Source organism: Martes martes (genome assembly GCF_963455335.1).
Source record: "Martes martes genome assembly, chromosome: 1".
Classification (NCBI taxonomy): Eukaryota; Metazoa; Chordata; class Mammalia; order Carnivora; family Mustelidae; genus Martes; species Martes martes.
In genome coordinates, this window is record NC_137888.1 from 213,451,724 (window position 1) to 213,467,377 (window position 15,654).

General features: G+C 54.1%; 1 protein-coding gene across 2 annotated transcripts in view; it reads right to left on the reverse strand.

The window, feature by feature from the left end:
- SAFB (scaffold attachment factor B) overlaps positions 1-15,654 on the reverse strand; it is a 35,742-nt gene continuing 20,088 nt past the window's right edge. The window contains exons 7-21 of one of the 2 annotated variants that reach the window (XM_080809369.1): positions 14,232-14,742; positions 13,759-13,808; positions 12,833-12,927; positions 11,039-11,188; positions 10,857-10,939; positions 10,371-10,510; positions 10,110-10,198; positions 8,295-8,401; positions 5,745-6,035; positions 4,452-4,589; positions 4,186-4,228; positions 1,294-1,412; positions 890-990; positions 476-542; positions 1-328 (exon numbers count right to left, since the gene is read on the reverse strand). In XM_080809369.1, the coding sequence (XP_080665495.1) occupies positions 199-328; positions 476-542; positions 890-990; positions 1,294-1,412; positions 4,186-4,228; positions 4,452-4,589; positions 5,745-6,035; positions 8,295-8,401; positions 10,110-10,198; positions 10,371-10,510; positions 10,857-10,939; positions 11,039-11,188; positions 12,833-12,927; positions 13,759-13,808; positions 14,232-14,742 (2,114 nt within the window). In that variant the 3' untranslated portion in view covers positions 1-198. Of the gene's footprint in view, positions 329-475; positions 543-889; positions 997-1,293; positions 1,413-4,185; positions 4,229-4,451; positions 4,590-5,744; positions 6,036-8,294; positions 8,402-10,109; positions 10,199-10,370; positions 10,511-10,856; positions 10,940-11,038; positions 11,189-12,832; positions 12,928-13,758; positions 13,809-14,231; positions 14,743-15,654 lie in introns of both variants that reach the window. The other variant, XM_080809368.1, reaches the window with a different exon arrangement.

A 15,654-nucleotide genomic window follows, 5' to 3' on the forward strand; every position in this document is an offset into this window, starting at 1 on the left:
AAATAAAGGGTATGTGAACAGAAACACGTTTATTACAAAAAAAAAAAAAAAAAAGAACAAAAAAAAACATAAAAACATTCACATTGTATTGAGCTACAATATGGCAGCAGATAAAAAAAATTATTGTACACAGTTTAAGATAACTCCTAACAGAACATACTGTTGTAGCCACGTGACAGAACACAGGGCTCCCAGCACTCAGTAGCGGCGAGTGAAGCGGGTGTCGTTGGGTCGGCTCCCCCGGTTCTGTCCTCCAAAGCCCCCCTGCATTCCACCACGTGGGATCACGTGGCCCCGCGAGGCCCCACCGGGGGCGAAGCTGCCGCGCCTACGACCAACACAGATCCGGGGTCACGGAAGCCCGTGCTGCGCGCGCCCGCGCCTGCCCGACCCACACGGTTTCTAACCTTCTCCCAGGCAAGCCACCCTGCAGGGAGGAGACGGGTAAGAGGGACAACAGCACGCGACACCTTACCCTGACATCCCTCCCCGGTTCATCATGTGACCCGGCCCAGAGTGACCAGACATACTTCTTTCGCCACCTACAAGAGATCCAATGCAGACAGCGCCTCAGCGCAGCCCGTGGAGTTCGAAGAACACCGACGTGAGGCTCATGGGGCTCCAGTCCCTTCCCCGAGACACCCGGTCAACCAGAACCCACAGGTCCCGGCCGAGGCATCAGCCCATGAACCGCACACACCCGCGGCCCTGGGTAAGTCGAGGCAGAGAAGTGAATCTCCCGTTTCCCCTTCCCCAGGTCCAGTCAGTGACCAGCAAGACCCCGTGGCCTCGGGGAGGACCGAGAAAGCTCTCCCTGCCCTCAAGAAGCAGCCTGAGCTTTCCGATGCTTCTCCAGAAAGACACAGTCCCGGCGGAGAGCCAGGCTTACCTTGCCACCTCTTGTGGTCCCTGTCTATCATGCCTCCGTCGGCGGCACCCTGCCACGCACGGTCATCTTCTAGTCTTCGGCCATGGTCCCCCCAGTCACGTCTGCCCCTTGGAGAAAGAGAGCTCTGATTTGGATTGCCCCCTCTCTGCCATTCAGAAGAGCAGGGGTGGTGGGTTCAGGATTCTGTGTGCCCAGTGCCCATCCCTGCGTGGTGAGGGTCTGCGGGAGGCAGGACCCGGCTCCTGGAGGCTGCTCAGGGCTCTGAGGCGGCCCAAGCCGAGGCCAGTGTGCTGGGGCGGGGCTGGCACCCATCCTTCCCTCAGGCCGACGGTCCTGAGCTGGACCCACCAACTGAGCCAGCGGTGCGAGGCCTGCGCAAGCGCGGCGGGGTGCAGGGCACAAACCTGGGTGGAGGAGGCAGCCCCCGGCCCTCGCTCATCCTCTTGTCGGAGCCGTAGCCGCCCCACCCGTCGCGGGAGTCCCGCCCGTGGCGCTCTGGTCCTCCGTGGCGTTCGGGATAATGCTGGATATTAAAGAACCAGGAGAAAAAAAAAGCTTCGGTACCGAGCCTGGCTCCCAAGGCCGTTGGGGCAACAAGCTAATGATGACAATGACGACAGCTCAGCAGTGCAGCTGAGCACGCGACACATGGCCTCGTGCCACGCGGGTCTTTAGCCTGCATGACCGCCACATCCCGCCTGCCCGTGGACCAGCGAGCAAAGTCGAAGAATGGAGTCACAGAATGGAGAACTTGAGGGCTGAGATTCGCCCTGATCCAAGTGGAGAGAACTCAGGCACCACGGAAAGAAGAGCGCCTAGCGGCTGCCCCGCGCCAAAAACAGACAGCGGTGCGCCGAGTGCCGGTGCGCGGGCCCTGCAGAGCCACCGGAACGAAAGGGCCACTGGGGATCCCTGCCCACACTCATTCTGGACCTGACGCCCCGGGGCCAGCCCACCGCCAGCCACCCTGGGGCCTCGCTCGTGGCAACGGCTTGGGGGCAGAGGCCACGCGGATGCCTGACCCCGTTCCAGGTGCCACCCGAAGGATGGATGGAAGAGGAAGCCTCCTGTTCTAAGAAAAGCCTGTTTTGAAGGTTCATCTGATAAGAGAATGAGTGAGCCTATGGGGGTTGGGGGGGGGCACAGAGACAGAGAGAATCCCAAAGAGACTCCCTGCTTAGTGTGAGCCCAACACGGGGCTCCAATCCATGACCCCGAGATCACCACCTGAGTCCAAAACCAAGAGTTAGACGCTCAACAGACCGCACGCCCTAGGCGCCCCTGGGAAAAGCTGTTTGAAATAAACGTCCACTCATCCTTCACCTGCACCCTCCCCTGCGTGCCGGGAACGTCCACGGCTCTAGGGAGCTGGGGAGGTGGCTTTGGTTCCATTGAGGGTCTCACTGTCCCACAGATCCAACCTGTGGCCCTGGGGTCATTTGTGCCAGGATTACATTCTAAGTAGTAAGACCCAGAAAGGAGTCCCGGTCATGACACCCCTCGGATGAGTATGCCGGGCGCCCTGGTGCGGTTCCTGTCCATGCTCACCTTCACCATTAAGACAGGAACTCCCGGAGGCCGGGGCGCGCATGCTCCCACACCGGGAGCCCTAGCCACCTGGGCCTCCACCCCGCTCCCCCTGGCCTCTCATTCCCAAATGTGTGCAGACATCTCGCTCAACTGTAGAAGATGGACAAAATATGGCACTGTTCCTTCTAGGAGCAAAATCAAAACCCAAGAGGGTCCAAGAAAGTCAGTGCTGCCAGATGGCAAGAGCTGTTAAAATGAAACCCCAGAATAACATTTCCATAAAGAACCTTCAAAACACACCAACCAAAAAAAAAAAGATTTTTTTTAAAACTTCATCTTGTGATTTAAACCATTTCCTTCACTTTTAAACCATCACAAATATTTAATAAAGAACAATCAGGGCTCCTGGATAGCTCAGTTGGTTAAGCGTCTGCCTTCAGCTCAGGTCATGATCCTGGGGTCCCGGGATCGAGCCCCACGTCAGGCTCCCTGCTCAGCGGGAAGCCTGCTCCTCCCTCTCCCTGTGTGTGCATGCACGCTCTAATGAGTAAGTAAAATCTTTAAAAAAAAAGAAAACAAGGAATAATCTTTTATAAATAGCCTTCTAAAAACACAAAGCTGAGAGAGAAAAGACTTTTTACATAAGGCCCGTTTCTAGCTCTACCTGATACTTCCCCACATAACCACGCTCTGCCGTCCGACCGACCCCTGTAAGGGTTCAGCAAGACCAGAAGCCTGCACCAGTGCTCCCCTCTGTGTCCCCTGCCCCCACCTGCCATCCAGGGCAGCACCGTTGTCTTACTTAGGACAGTGTGCAAGAGGAAAAAAACCCGTTTCAGTTTCAGGGGTGCTCTGGCTACTAATGGTGGGCAAGGGAGCCCGCGGTGACCAGCAGCTGCACACGAGGGACCCGGCTAGCATGGCTCTCAGCCCGCTCCGCCCCACTCCCTCGCGCAGGCGAGGAACCCCCCTCAGTCTCACAGCTGGAGACACCTGCTCTGCCCAAGTGCCGGCACCAGGACGCAACTCTGTTCTGGTTCTGGTACCTGGACATTTAACCACTACGCTCAACTTCATCAGAGAAACCGGAGACCAGGTGTACATTTAACTGTGTCCCAGATTCACCTCCAGGAGCAGAGAAAAAGGAATCCTGTGAGGATTCCCCCAGAGCGGGCAGAGGAACCCCCTCCATCTGGCCACGGCAGGCAGCCGGCCCCCATCAGGCCCTCAGGAAGAAGGAGGGAGCCAGCTGGGAGAGGTCTGTGCTCGCCCCAGGGAAAGGACGCCCACCGGGCAGCAGTTCCGCCCAACGATGATGCCCTGACCACATCCTTCCCTCATTCCCCACGATTTTCCGAGTAAGTCCACGGAAGTCAAGGCTCTTTGGGGAAGTTCTCAAGCTAAGTCTAAGACAGGAAAAAGGAGCCGATCAAGCCCATTTTCTAACGCGCTCAGCCTGCAAGGCACTCTGGGTGTGGCCCAGAGAGTGAGCTGCCTCCCAAGGCGGCCCCGGACTTGCGTGTGCACAGCTGAGTAGGGCACAAGCAAGCAGCCGGCCTGCCAGCCGCACCTGAAGCGCTTTAGCCAGGAGTACGAGGAATTATTTACTCTTATTCAGAGGCGGACAGAATCTCAGGGTCAAGACCCAGAGAGGCTCCAGGATACACGGCTTCTCCCCCTCAGCTGCAGAGAGAGAGGGCGGCGCGCCAAAGGAGACAGAAGCGGTCCCAAGGCAAAGCTGGATACGACCGAAGTTTCTGACTCACCTGTCCTTCTCTTTCTCCCATCATAGATCTTGAACCTTCTCTCCTGAAAAAGACAATTTCCATAAAAACATTAAGGAAAGAAAAGTTAAGTCGGTTAGGCCCTCCCAGACGAAACACGTCCCACATGGAAACCAGGCACTTCATGCTCTGATGGTTCGAGTGGGCCCGCAAAGCCTAGACGGGCTGACCTTAGTTCTCAGGCATTCAGAAAAAGAGAGGAGAGGAGAACAGACAGCACGGGGGCAGGGCCAGGGGAGCCGGCTGACCTGTCGACAGAGTGGTCAGGGTAGCGGCCCCGGTCCCTGTGGTCAAAGTCATGGAAGCGGTCCTGGCGGTTGAAGTCGGAGTGGTAGCGCTCATCCAGGGCGGCCCGCTTTGCTTCGGGCCAATAGGCATCGTCGCGCCTGCAACGGGAAGAAAGAGGTGAACGTAGTTTCTCTCCACCTTCGTGACCTCCGGGGGAGCTGGTGAGCCGGACCCTCCAACGGTCCTTGGCTCCTGTCGCTTCACAGAATGTGAATGGATTTTATTGGGGGGTCTTCTCTGCTACGTGATCTGAGGGGGGCTGGCAGGGTGATGTGGGATCCGACCCATGTCGGATCCGCTCTATTTCCTCCAATGTGCCCCAGCGTCCCCTGCACGGAAGAGCTGCGGCTTTCCAGGCAGGAGTGGGCACACGTGCGCCCCTGAGGTTCGCCCCCAGAACCGTGCACGGCCTCGACCAGGACAGCAAGCGAGAGGCCGGACCCTGAGCTCTCCCTAGCACAAGGGCTCTCCTCCGAGGTGGACTTGACCCAGCAAAGACACCAGTGGGAGGGCTCTGAGACGCACTTGAAACATACGGTTTGAAAACACTTAGGGCTGTAATGGACTCCCAGCATCAGTATTTTGCACAAAGGTCCTAAGTCTGAAAATAGCACAAAGTCCCCGAAGACCAGTCCTGCTGGCGGTCACCTGGGCCCACTCTGAGCTGTGCAGCTGAGAGCACATAAATACAAACTGGTTTCTCCCAAGTGGAGACGCAGGCGGAGAAGCCTGGATCCCCAGTACGGGGACTACCACCCCCTAACTCCCAACAGCAGGTCTGAAATCAGGCCCTTTTCAACGGGGCTCGCATTTCAGTATTCACATGGCACACCGGTATGTCTGGGAAACAAAACAATGTTCTTGGAATAAACCAGAACAAATCACTACAGTGACAACAAAGCCTAAAAAGGGGGCTCGAAGGAAACGTTTTTTTGGTCTCTGGGCGCCTGCTGAGCCCTCATGTGTCATGTGCGGCTGGCTCTGTGAGTCTGCACTCCCTCCTCAGGGGTCTGCGCTGGGACTGGAACTTGAGGCTTCACCAGACAGCCGCTGCTTTGCGCAACCATTTCTCCACCTACCCCTAACCATCTCCCAGGTTCTGGACGAAGTAAAGGACATCGAATGGGGTTGTAGCATGTACCCGTGCTGCCTCCGGAACAAAACTCTCCCGTTCACGTGACCCTGGGGCCCATCCCCCAATCCCGAGCGCCCCGGGGCCTCCGCTGCGGAGGGCTAAGAGCAGCCCGACTCACCGGCCGTCCACATCGTAGGGCCTCCGCACGGCCGGCCGCCGCTCCTGCTCGTAGCGCAGCTCCTGCTGGCGCCGCAGCTCCTCGCGCTCGCGGTGGATGCGCTCCTGCTCCCGCCGGCGCTCGTGCTCCACGTGCATGCGCTCGCGCTCCAGCCGCTCCCGCTCCATGCGCTCCCGCTCCAGCCGGTGCCGGTGGAAGGCCAGCCGCTCGCGGGCGATCTCCAGCCGCTCCCGCTCCTCCCGCTCCCACTGCGCCTGCATGCGCTGCTCCCACTCACTGCGCTCACGCACCCTGCGGGACAGCAGCAGCTGCAGGGGCCCCGGGCCACGGAGCTGCAGGACACAGACCACAGCGCCCACCCCGGGGAACGCTGACCCGCCCCAGAGCGTGACACAAATGCGGACTCGGGGACGAGGGCAGCTGCGGCCCTGCCATGCCCACACAGGCCCCGTTCCACGTGGTTCCTGCCCGGCAGGTCATGAGGGCAAGAGGCGTGTGCACGTCGAGGGTCAGCTAGAGTATGAGCTCAGTCTCGCTCCCTAAATATTTTTTCTGGAGCTCCACATCTCATTCCACGAAACAGCCCACTAACAACAAGCAACAGAACATACTTTTCATAGCAAATCAAGTCTCACCGAGAACCTCTGCTCCCTGACCCATGAGCTTCAATAAGTCCCCATGGGACGGGCTAGGGCACTAGCATCGAAACTCCTGAATGCAGTTGTACAAGTTCAGATGAGCTGACCAACCCGCAGGGGCCTGCAGCGGCTGCGTGAGGTGCCGGCAAGGCTGTGCGGGGACCCACGGCACCTACTCTGTCGCCAGTTTCCCTGCTGGCCCCTGTGCGTGTGGCGGCGAGGAGCCGGGGGCGACGGCTGCCAGGCTGTCCCCCCACAAGCCCTGGCCACACACTTACAGATACGGTCTATACCCGCAGAAATGCCTACTCTGGCTTCACTATGCTTGTGGTTTGGACCAAAACAGCTGCTCCTCTCACATGCACTCCTGATGCCCAGCGAGGCGGAGCCCACTGCACGACCAGCGGTGTCTGGCCTGTCCCTTCCGGCAACTCTCTTCTGTCTGCTTTCCGGTCATGTTACCGCTGCCTTATTGCACTGATTTCAAACTGCATTTGTTCCCATCGCTCACGTACAGAAGTCACGTTTGCATTCAGTCGGCTTCTCCTCTGTGACATTCTGGGCTGTCCAACCCTAACTCCTGAATTCGCTCACGTTCACTTTCTACGAACGCAGACGTTATGTTTCACATTCACGTTTAGTCACCAGTGTATGGTGAGAGTTTTGTCACGGACGTGAGCGGGAGACCCAAAGTGCTGCGTAAAGAATAGCCAAGTGACCTGAAGCTACTCGGGCTCTAGTCCACCCCGTCATGTTTGCAGATCACATCCCCACAGACACATGGGTCAGGTTCATGGCTCTATCTGCCAGTTACCTCAAGAAAAGTGCCCTCTGCCCGCTGCCTTACCCTTGGAAGCAGGAAGCTGTGAGTGTGGACTAATTAAAAACAATGCCTTACCCCCTTTACTCATTCTTACTCTGCCAGTAGCACTAATGATTTGTTCAGAGTATGAAGTTTAGGGGTACCTGGGGGGCTCAGTCAGTGGAGCATTCGGGTCTTGGTCTCAGGTCATGATCTCTGGGTCATGAGATCGAGCCCCACGTAGGCCTCTGCACTCAACAGGGAGCCTGTCTGATAGTCTCGTTCTCCCCCTCTGCTCCCCACCTGCCCCCTAAAATAACTAAGTCTTAAAAAAAAAAAAAGATTTCTTGATAGGAAAAATTAACTGTTGTAACTCTCTCCCTGCATACGTTTCACTGTTCCTTTTTCCCTTTCTACAGCTTCCGGAGTACATCTGGAATGTTTGCTAACTAGCACTACTAAACCAGGAAGGCATTCCAACTCCCTACTGTTACCTTCCATAATCTTTAAAAAGAGATGGGCCAGGGTGCCTGGGGGACTCAGTCGTTAAGCGGCTGCCTTCAGATCAGGTCACGATCCCAGGGTCCTGGGATCAAGTCCCACATCAGGCTCCCTGCTTGGCAGGAAGCCTGCTTCTCCCTCTGCCCACTCCCCCTGCTTGTTTCCCTCTCTCACTGTCAAATAAATAAAATCTTAAAAAAAAAAAAAGAGAGGGGGGGGGTGCCTGGGTGGCTCAGCGGGTTAAGCCTTTGCCTTCAGCTAGGGTAATGGTCTCGGGGTCCTGGGATCGAGCCCCACATCGGGCTCTCTGCTCAGCGGGGAGCCTGCTTCCCCCCTCTCTCTCTGCCTCTCTGCCTACTTGTGCTCTCTCAAATAAATAAATCTTAAAAAAAAAAAAAAAAGAGAGAGACAGAGATGGACCTATGTGCTTCTCTGAGATCATTGAAAAAAAAAGATACCACAGGATGAAAGCCAAAGGAGTCAAGAGGTTTAACACAATATTACACAGACAGAGGACTTTGGAAGGACTTTGGAAATACCCCCTACGACCTGATTATAACTAGTCCAGAGATACAAGCAAACCAGTAACACTCCTGGACACGGACTCACCTGCGGGACTCGGAGTCTCTTGACTTTCGAGGCTCTTTGACTTTATCAAAGGACACAACTGACCGCTTCTCTCTGCTGGCCGATTTGCGATCCTGGCTCTTGGAAACCTGGTTACCCAAAAAACATCCAGAAGTTAAAGCAGAAATGACAACAGAAGAAATCAGGCGGGTCCAGGTCCAAGCATCCAACATGAAGGTTGGAAATGACCACTGTATGTTTAACGGAACAACCAAGTAACATGGCATTCCCCTCCTAAAAACCGTCACGTTTTCCTTCTCATAATTCAAAGAGCCCTAGCTCCACGCTCAACTACCCCCTGAGTACTTTCAACAGGGTCAAAATGGCAGCACTTCCACGCCAAAACTTATTAATGATCATAACCAATTTTTTTTAACACTTTGTCTTCTGCATCTAAAACCAATTCCTTACTCTTGTTCTTTTCCTTCCTTAACTAAACAGGCACTGAGCACCCGACCACAGCTACTTCTGGTGCATCTGAGGATTCCCGAGTGATTTTTATGAGATCGTCCCATCTCAGCCCTCGAGCTTGTATTCCTGTTTTGGCCATTTTCTAATTACCTTACGTAAAATAAATGTAAAAGAGCTCCCATGTATTACATATTTGCACAAACACAAGCAGACTGAAACTTTCCGTAACTGCAAGGCTGGCTTGCCAGAGCTTCGACGGTTTGTCACCTCGCAGCATGTGGCGGCACAGCCGGCCGGGGCTGGCGCCGGGAACTTAACGCCCAGAGCGCCTCCAAGCAAGAGCTCCGTGGTAAGGGCAGTTCGCTGGGCCTAGACCATGCAAATGTGCTTTGTGCTGACCGCCTGCTCTCCTTCTGGGAGTCAGAAGTTTGGTCCGTACCTGGCAGAATGCCTATGTAACCAGGCCACAGTAAAAGCCTGGGGTGCTGAGGCTCTAACGGGCAACGGTGATGGGTGCCCTGGGCGGAAGCAGTGCCCACGTGCCGCTGCACTTTCAGCGCTGCGTGAGCTCATGGGCAGAGGAGAGCACCAGGGGGCCTGCAAGGGTCTCCCGCATACTCTCTGCCAGCGTCTCTTCCCCACGATCTGGCTGCGTGGCCTGACCGCCCCACTGGAGTCCGTCTGCGTTGGGCGTGCCACGACGGGCTAAGCCCAGTGGTCCTTACAATGAATCACTGAATGTGGGTGGCCTTGGGACCCCGGACCCGAATCTATCAAAAACTGCATTTATGGACAATAGCTGCCCAAGACCCTAAGACCAGGAGGAGTGAAATGGTAAGAACCCGAGATGGGTCCTCTGTGAACTGTGTTCATTGGAGCATCTGCGAGGGGAAAGAGTGTGGGACTGAACCAAAATGGAGACCGGACTCAGGCAGGAGCGGCTGGCTGGGTTGCGTGTGAGTTTAGGACTGCGCAATGGAGAGCTGCTGAAACTTTCGGGGGGAGGGGGGCAACGGAAATAGCCAGACATGGGCTGATTCGGGGGCAGGGGGGACCAACCAGTTCCATATTTAAATTTTGTAAGACCAGTGCTCTAACCCTTGATCTACTATGGAACCTTCTCTACCACATCTGAATTTTAAAATTAGCTTTAGGGAAATAAAATAAAAAATAATAAAAACTCTCATCAGAAAAGAGTTAAGTATTTATAAACAAAAGCTTTTTAAACTCTTTGTTTTCTAGAATATCAAGCTGTCTACATTTTGAAAAGGTGTACCACCTTTCTCTTAAATGAAGTTCAAGAACTGTCAAAACTCTACAGAAATGTAAATGAAAGAAATGTGAAATGAGAAAATACTATGCCCTAGTTAGAAAATTAATACTCACCCTCTCTTTGGATCCTGATGTTTTGACACTAATAACAGGCACACCTTTCGATTTATCCATCACCACGGTCCGCTCCGTTCCTCGACTTCCTACAGGAGGAAAGGAGGTGTGTAATGTAAGAAACAGGAAACACTCAAATTAGCCAAAAGTACTCAACTCTATGGCAAAGAAATCTAGTCTGTGCCGCTGACTACAGCGAACCATGAACCACACCAACCAGGAAGAAAAAAGAAACACAGGTGGCATCTCCGGCGACAATACCTGATTTTGTAGTTCGGGATCGCTCTGACGGGCCAGGTTTCTGATCGTCCTGATCTTTACTCTTTTCTCCGCTTCCGTCTTCACCCTTCTTAACGTCCTCTTTTCGATCAGCTTTATCTTCCCTCTTAAGGTTCGCAGACCTAGAAATAACGTCCCAGGACACACAAGCGTGTTCCATCCCGTACTCAGAGAGGTAAAGCAGCCCCGACCGGACCCTTGGCCCGAGCACCGCGGGACTAGGAGGCCGCTGGGGCGGGCATCGGAGGGACGATGAGCAACAGAAGTCCCGCCTGATCTCCCCAAGCTCCCCTGGTGTCGGGCCTGAAGGAAGGATCGCCTCGGCCGCTGCAGGTGAGACCCTTCCACCAAACCTAAGAAAGGAAGGGGTGAGGGGCCCCGCAGTCCCCCCCAGCTGTGGAAAACGTGCAGACCGGGACTACAGAGCAGGCCTCTCTCGGCCCCAGCTCCCTCGCAGAAGAGCAGTACCTGTCGCTGGTGCCGGACTTCTCCTTCCTCCCCTCACCCTCTCTCTTTTCAGAGGTCTTCTTCCCAGTAGGCTCATTTTTCGCCTGAAAAAAGAGAATCAAACCCAAGTATTACCACAGACACACACGTTACCACATACATATATAAAAGGGTCGCGTTCCTGGAAGAAAATAACCACTTACTTTTTCCACTGAGATCATCTTCCCATGGAGCTCTGTTTTGTGCAGGTGGTTAATGCACTTTGTGGCCTCTTCTGCTGTGGACATTGTAACGAAGCCATAGCAGCGAGCTCCAGGACTCCGGGCATTTGTCACCACCTTGGCACCCACCACCTCAAAGGAAAGCGCACAAGCATGGCTCAGACAGGAGCACCCCCACCCGCCCCCGTGGGAAATGCGCAGGGCATCGCAGTTCACGGCGCCTTCCGCAGATGCTCGAGTCCTGGCGCCCTCCCTGGGGTGCAGACGTCAGGGAGACCGTCACCTGGTGCCTGACAAGTGGCACCTGACAACGGGGAAGATGATGCTACTGCCTCACTGCGACTCCTCAGAGGCTCTGCGCCCCCTTCCGGCCGCTCCTCCTGGGGACCAGGACAGCAGTGCCGAGGAGTGGCACGAAGTGAGATGCACGGCACGCCGCTGCCGGCATCCCACCAGCCGCATGCGCAGTGAGCCAGGAGGACAGGCCTGCGGATGGAGCCCGACAGACGACACATTCTCAGAGCAACTGTGAGACTCGGTGCGCGCGTCCAGGAGCTACAGGCGCATCGTCACAAGCGACTCGGTTTTCCTGACCGCCCGCAAGCCGAGGATTGGCCCCCGGGCTCGGGGAGGTCCCACACAGCCTATATTCCCCCGCATTAGGCCATATGGAGACTCAGACCCAAGGGAGTTTCTGAAAGGGCTGGTCCCCTACTCAAACACCCGAAGCCTGCAATGTACCCAGGACACTGGAGGCCCCAGGGGACAGGTCCCTGCTGAGAGCACCCACCTGCGGAGGGCTACAGAGAATCATCAAAGGGATGAGCCTCAGGGACTCGCTAGTTACTGCTACAGGCACGTCATATTTAATTTTGCTCGTCAGTTCTTGGACATCAATAACCAAAGTAAATACTATCAGTTTTCTCTGCTGTGATCTGTTGAACCCTCAGTACGAATAAAAAGTCCGTGTCTTCCGCTTGCCCCAAAAGCTACGTCTGAGACAAGGAGCCCAGTATATTGAGGACGACTAGGGAAGCGACCCACCACAGGTGCTGTGAAACACAGGGACCTGCAGCAGGCCTCGGGGCCAGGGAGAGGCGGCCGCTCTACCCATCACGGCCGCAGCTCACGGCCGAGCAGGGAGGGAGGACAGGTGGGCGCTCCAGAGGGCACGTGGCCAGCGCTGGCCCAGCTGTGGGTGAGAAAAGTCACGGGGCAGAGGCACCAACAGCTCGGCTCCGGCTACACACACCATCTTGAGGAAGCAGCAGCTCTGAGGGCTCCCAGATGTAGACAGAGGTTCGCGTGGGGAAGGGGCCAGGCTCACGGCCACACGGCTGTGAGCAGCGGAACTGCGGCCTCCAGCTCTCCGCACCAGTCTGGCTCCACAGGCCCCGTTCACAGCCCCTTTCCACAGCCTCACTCGTGTTCTGAAATCTTCCCAACCCACCCTCTGCTATGACCCCCAAAGCCCTCCCTGAGTTTAAGGCCCAAAACCACAGAAATGAATCCAGGAAATCCTCTGACTGAAATGGTGGCTTTCGGCCAGGGAAAAGGAAGAAAAAGTACTAAGTTGATGTGGGCTCTGGGGCCATCCACCTCTCTCACCTCTAGCCGTGGACAGACAGATCGTCCACGGCCGTGAGCAACTGTGAGCTTAAAGAATGGCAACGTGTTGTTCAGAGCAGTCACCAGGAGGCGACAATCGTCTGCAGGTCAAGGCCATACTACACTGGCTTCAAAACATTTTCTTCTCCAGAAAACCCCTGGTCTTACCTTCCCATATTTGCTGAAAAGATTCTTCAAATCTGTCGCTCTGGTAGTAGAAGAAAGTCCACTAACCCAGAAATTTCTACCACAACTGCTCCGACCTATTTCAAAAGAAAAGCCTGGTCAGAAACACCAGACTCACAGGAGCCCGGACCTGGAAGACTGAAGTCATCCCAGACCAGACACTTTCCCACCTCTCCCAGATGCCAGCTTGGGCAGGAGGGCCCGCCCCCTGCCCTCACACAACCCTTGCAAATGCGCACGAGGCCCACCAGGGCTGCGAGCAACGCCACTTATGACAGTGAGTCAGGGGCTATTAGGGCCATGAGAAGTTTGCTCCCTTAGAAGTCACCCAATAGCATTAGGCAGCGCACCGGGGTGGCTTCCGAACATAAAGCTGCTATCGGGATGAACCCAACTCGGGCGCTTCTCCTTCTTGTCACAAATGCCTTCCCACCTATATCCCTTGTTTGTATTCTAGGCTGCTAAGGACCCTGAACCGACAAAATGTGTTCTCCACTAGCGATTTTTTTAATAAACAGAAACGGTGTTGATAAACCTGATGTACCAGGTAACCCCAAGGTATCCTGAAACCAGAAAAAAGCTTTCCATTTGCAAGTGTCCCTGAGGCTAAGGCATCGGCAAATGGGGGGGGGGGGGACAGTCAGGGTCAGCGACCTCAGAGGGTCACGGTGCTCTAGCAAAAGCAAGAGTCAGCTTCAGATCAGTACCTTAACTCTGAGGACCTGGCCTGCTGCCTACAACCCAGAACCTGCAGACTGAATAGCAGAGGAACAGAGAAAGGCTTCAGGAGAGGCTGAGGCAAATCTGGGTGAGAAACGCAGTACGCAGCGAATGAGAACCCGAAAGCCCACCGCTGCCAAGGCCAAACGTGGTGCAAGAGACAGACCGCTGTCGCCCCAGTGACCTACCCTTTTCCTCTTTGGAAAGCCTTTTTGTATCCGACTCATCTTCGACAGAACTAGAGACAAAAGATAACGTCACTCCAGAAGGAAGAAGCAGAGACGAAACAAACTCAAAATTATAGCACACGTGCTGAGGTTGCATACCTACCCGAAATTTAGTTCTGAAAAAATGATACCCCGACAAACTGGTATTGGAAATCTGACCTAACCATAAGATTTCAGACCCACAGGAGTTAATTAATTCTGCTGGGCTAAAGATAATTAGGAAGAATTAAAGAAAACAACCATGATAGGTTGAGAAAAGAAAAAAGATTATGTAATCAGTTTAAAATAAACAAAGAGAAATAAAACATGGTTCAGAAGTAAGCTACGACTGCATCAGTCTGGCTGGCCAATTGCAGAAAAAACAGCTTATGTGTGTCATTAAATGACCAATGGAAAGGAGATAGCGTCTGGTCTAAAACTGAGAAAAAACAAACCTCATTTTCTGATCAGCGCCCTCACTGGCTGAGGACTCTTTAGGAGCCGGAGGGACTTCATTACAAGCTTCAAAAGCAAACTTCTTCACGTCTTCTTTGCTATCTCTGGGGTCTGGGCTTGAGGCTTCCGGGGGCGCTTCCGCGGCCTCCTCGCTAGAGGCTTCCGTGCGCTCGGAGGCTTTACTACTCTGCTCAACCGGCTGCTCTAGCCCTACAGGCTCACAGTCCGTCCGCGCGCCACCGCCTGGCTGCTCCACGGGCTCCCTTTTCACTACCGCTAACAGGGTGTCTGCCCTGCTCGCCTGAGCTTGCGCTGTTGACTCGCTGGCCAAATCTAAGTCACCCTCCTCCGGGTGGCCGCTGCCAAAAAGGTCCTCTTCCTCCGCAAGCTTTCTGTCTGGCCCCACGCTACTTGTATCCTGTGCCAAGGGCTGCTCCAGCTCGGAACCTTCTTCTTTTACTGGCTCAGATTTACAAGTTTCCCCCAAAATGTCGAGTATTTTCTCATTTTCTACGGATTTAACAGGAATAGAATGGCACAAGGTTTAATTACCAGGGAAATAAAGCAATCACAAATGCGGAACTGGCACGGCTGCCACACTAACACGAAGAGAACCGCTAGCTACACAGAGATTGGAAAACCCGCGGGTACACAAAGTTACACCGGTTACACTACCTGCGCTCCAACCGACTGCTACAGTAAGCCGCTACGCTACATGGAAGAGAAAAGCATCCCAGAGATTTAACCCCCAAAACCTTCTGGCTGATTCTTGACAGTCTTCATTCTGTCGTCGTTTACATAGGACTCTTCCAAATTTAGCTTCCAAAGTCCAAGGTGCTTAACTGAATGTATCACCATTCACTGAACAGCTCAATTTCCAAATTTCTTTGAATTTCTTTTAACAGAACAGTCCAACATGAAAACCAGAATCTCTTCCGTCGGTGCTCTGAGATATTTGCAGTCCAGAAAGTGAATAGCATTTGTTTGGAATTCTCATGAAGAAACGCTTTCCTCTTCTGGAATCCAGTTATGTCTCAATGTTTTAAAATGCATCTCCCTACAGCTACCTGCACTGCCTGAATTAAAAACCACAAAGTTAAGACACTGCCCAATATCACAAGATCTGTTTTGTGGGGAGCACAACAATGAGCTCACGAGAGGCATCATGCAAACTTTCTACATACGTTTAAGTGCCGTTTACGTTTAAAAAGGCATGAGATCGGTTCATCTCAATACATTCTGTGACATGAGAAGCGAGCCACCTTCACAGATCTGGTGATACGGCTGGGTTTCCAATCTCTATGATCCTGGTCTGTTCTGGGTCGTAACCCTTCAGAACAATGTCTACTACAGTAAGGCAACTTTTTAAAATTAAAGAATTTAAATTAGAGAAGGTGGAAAGCTAGAATGGTTCAAACCCCC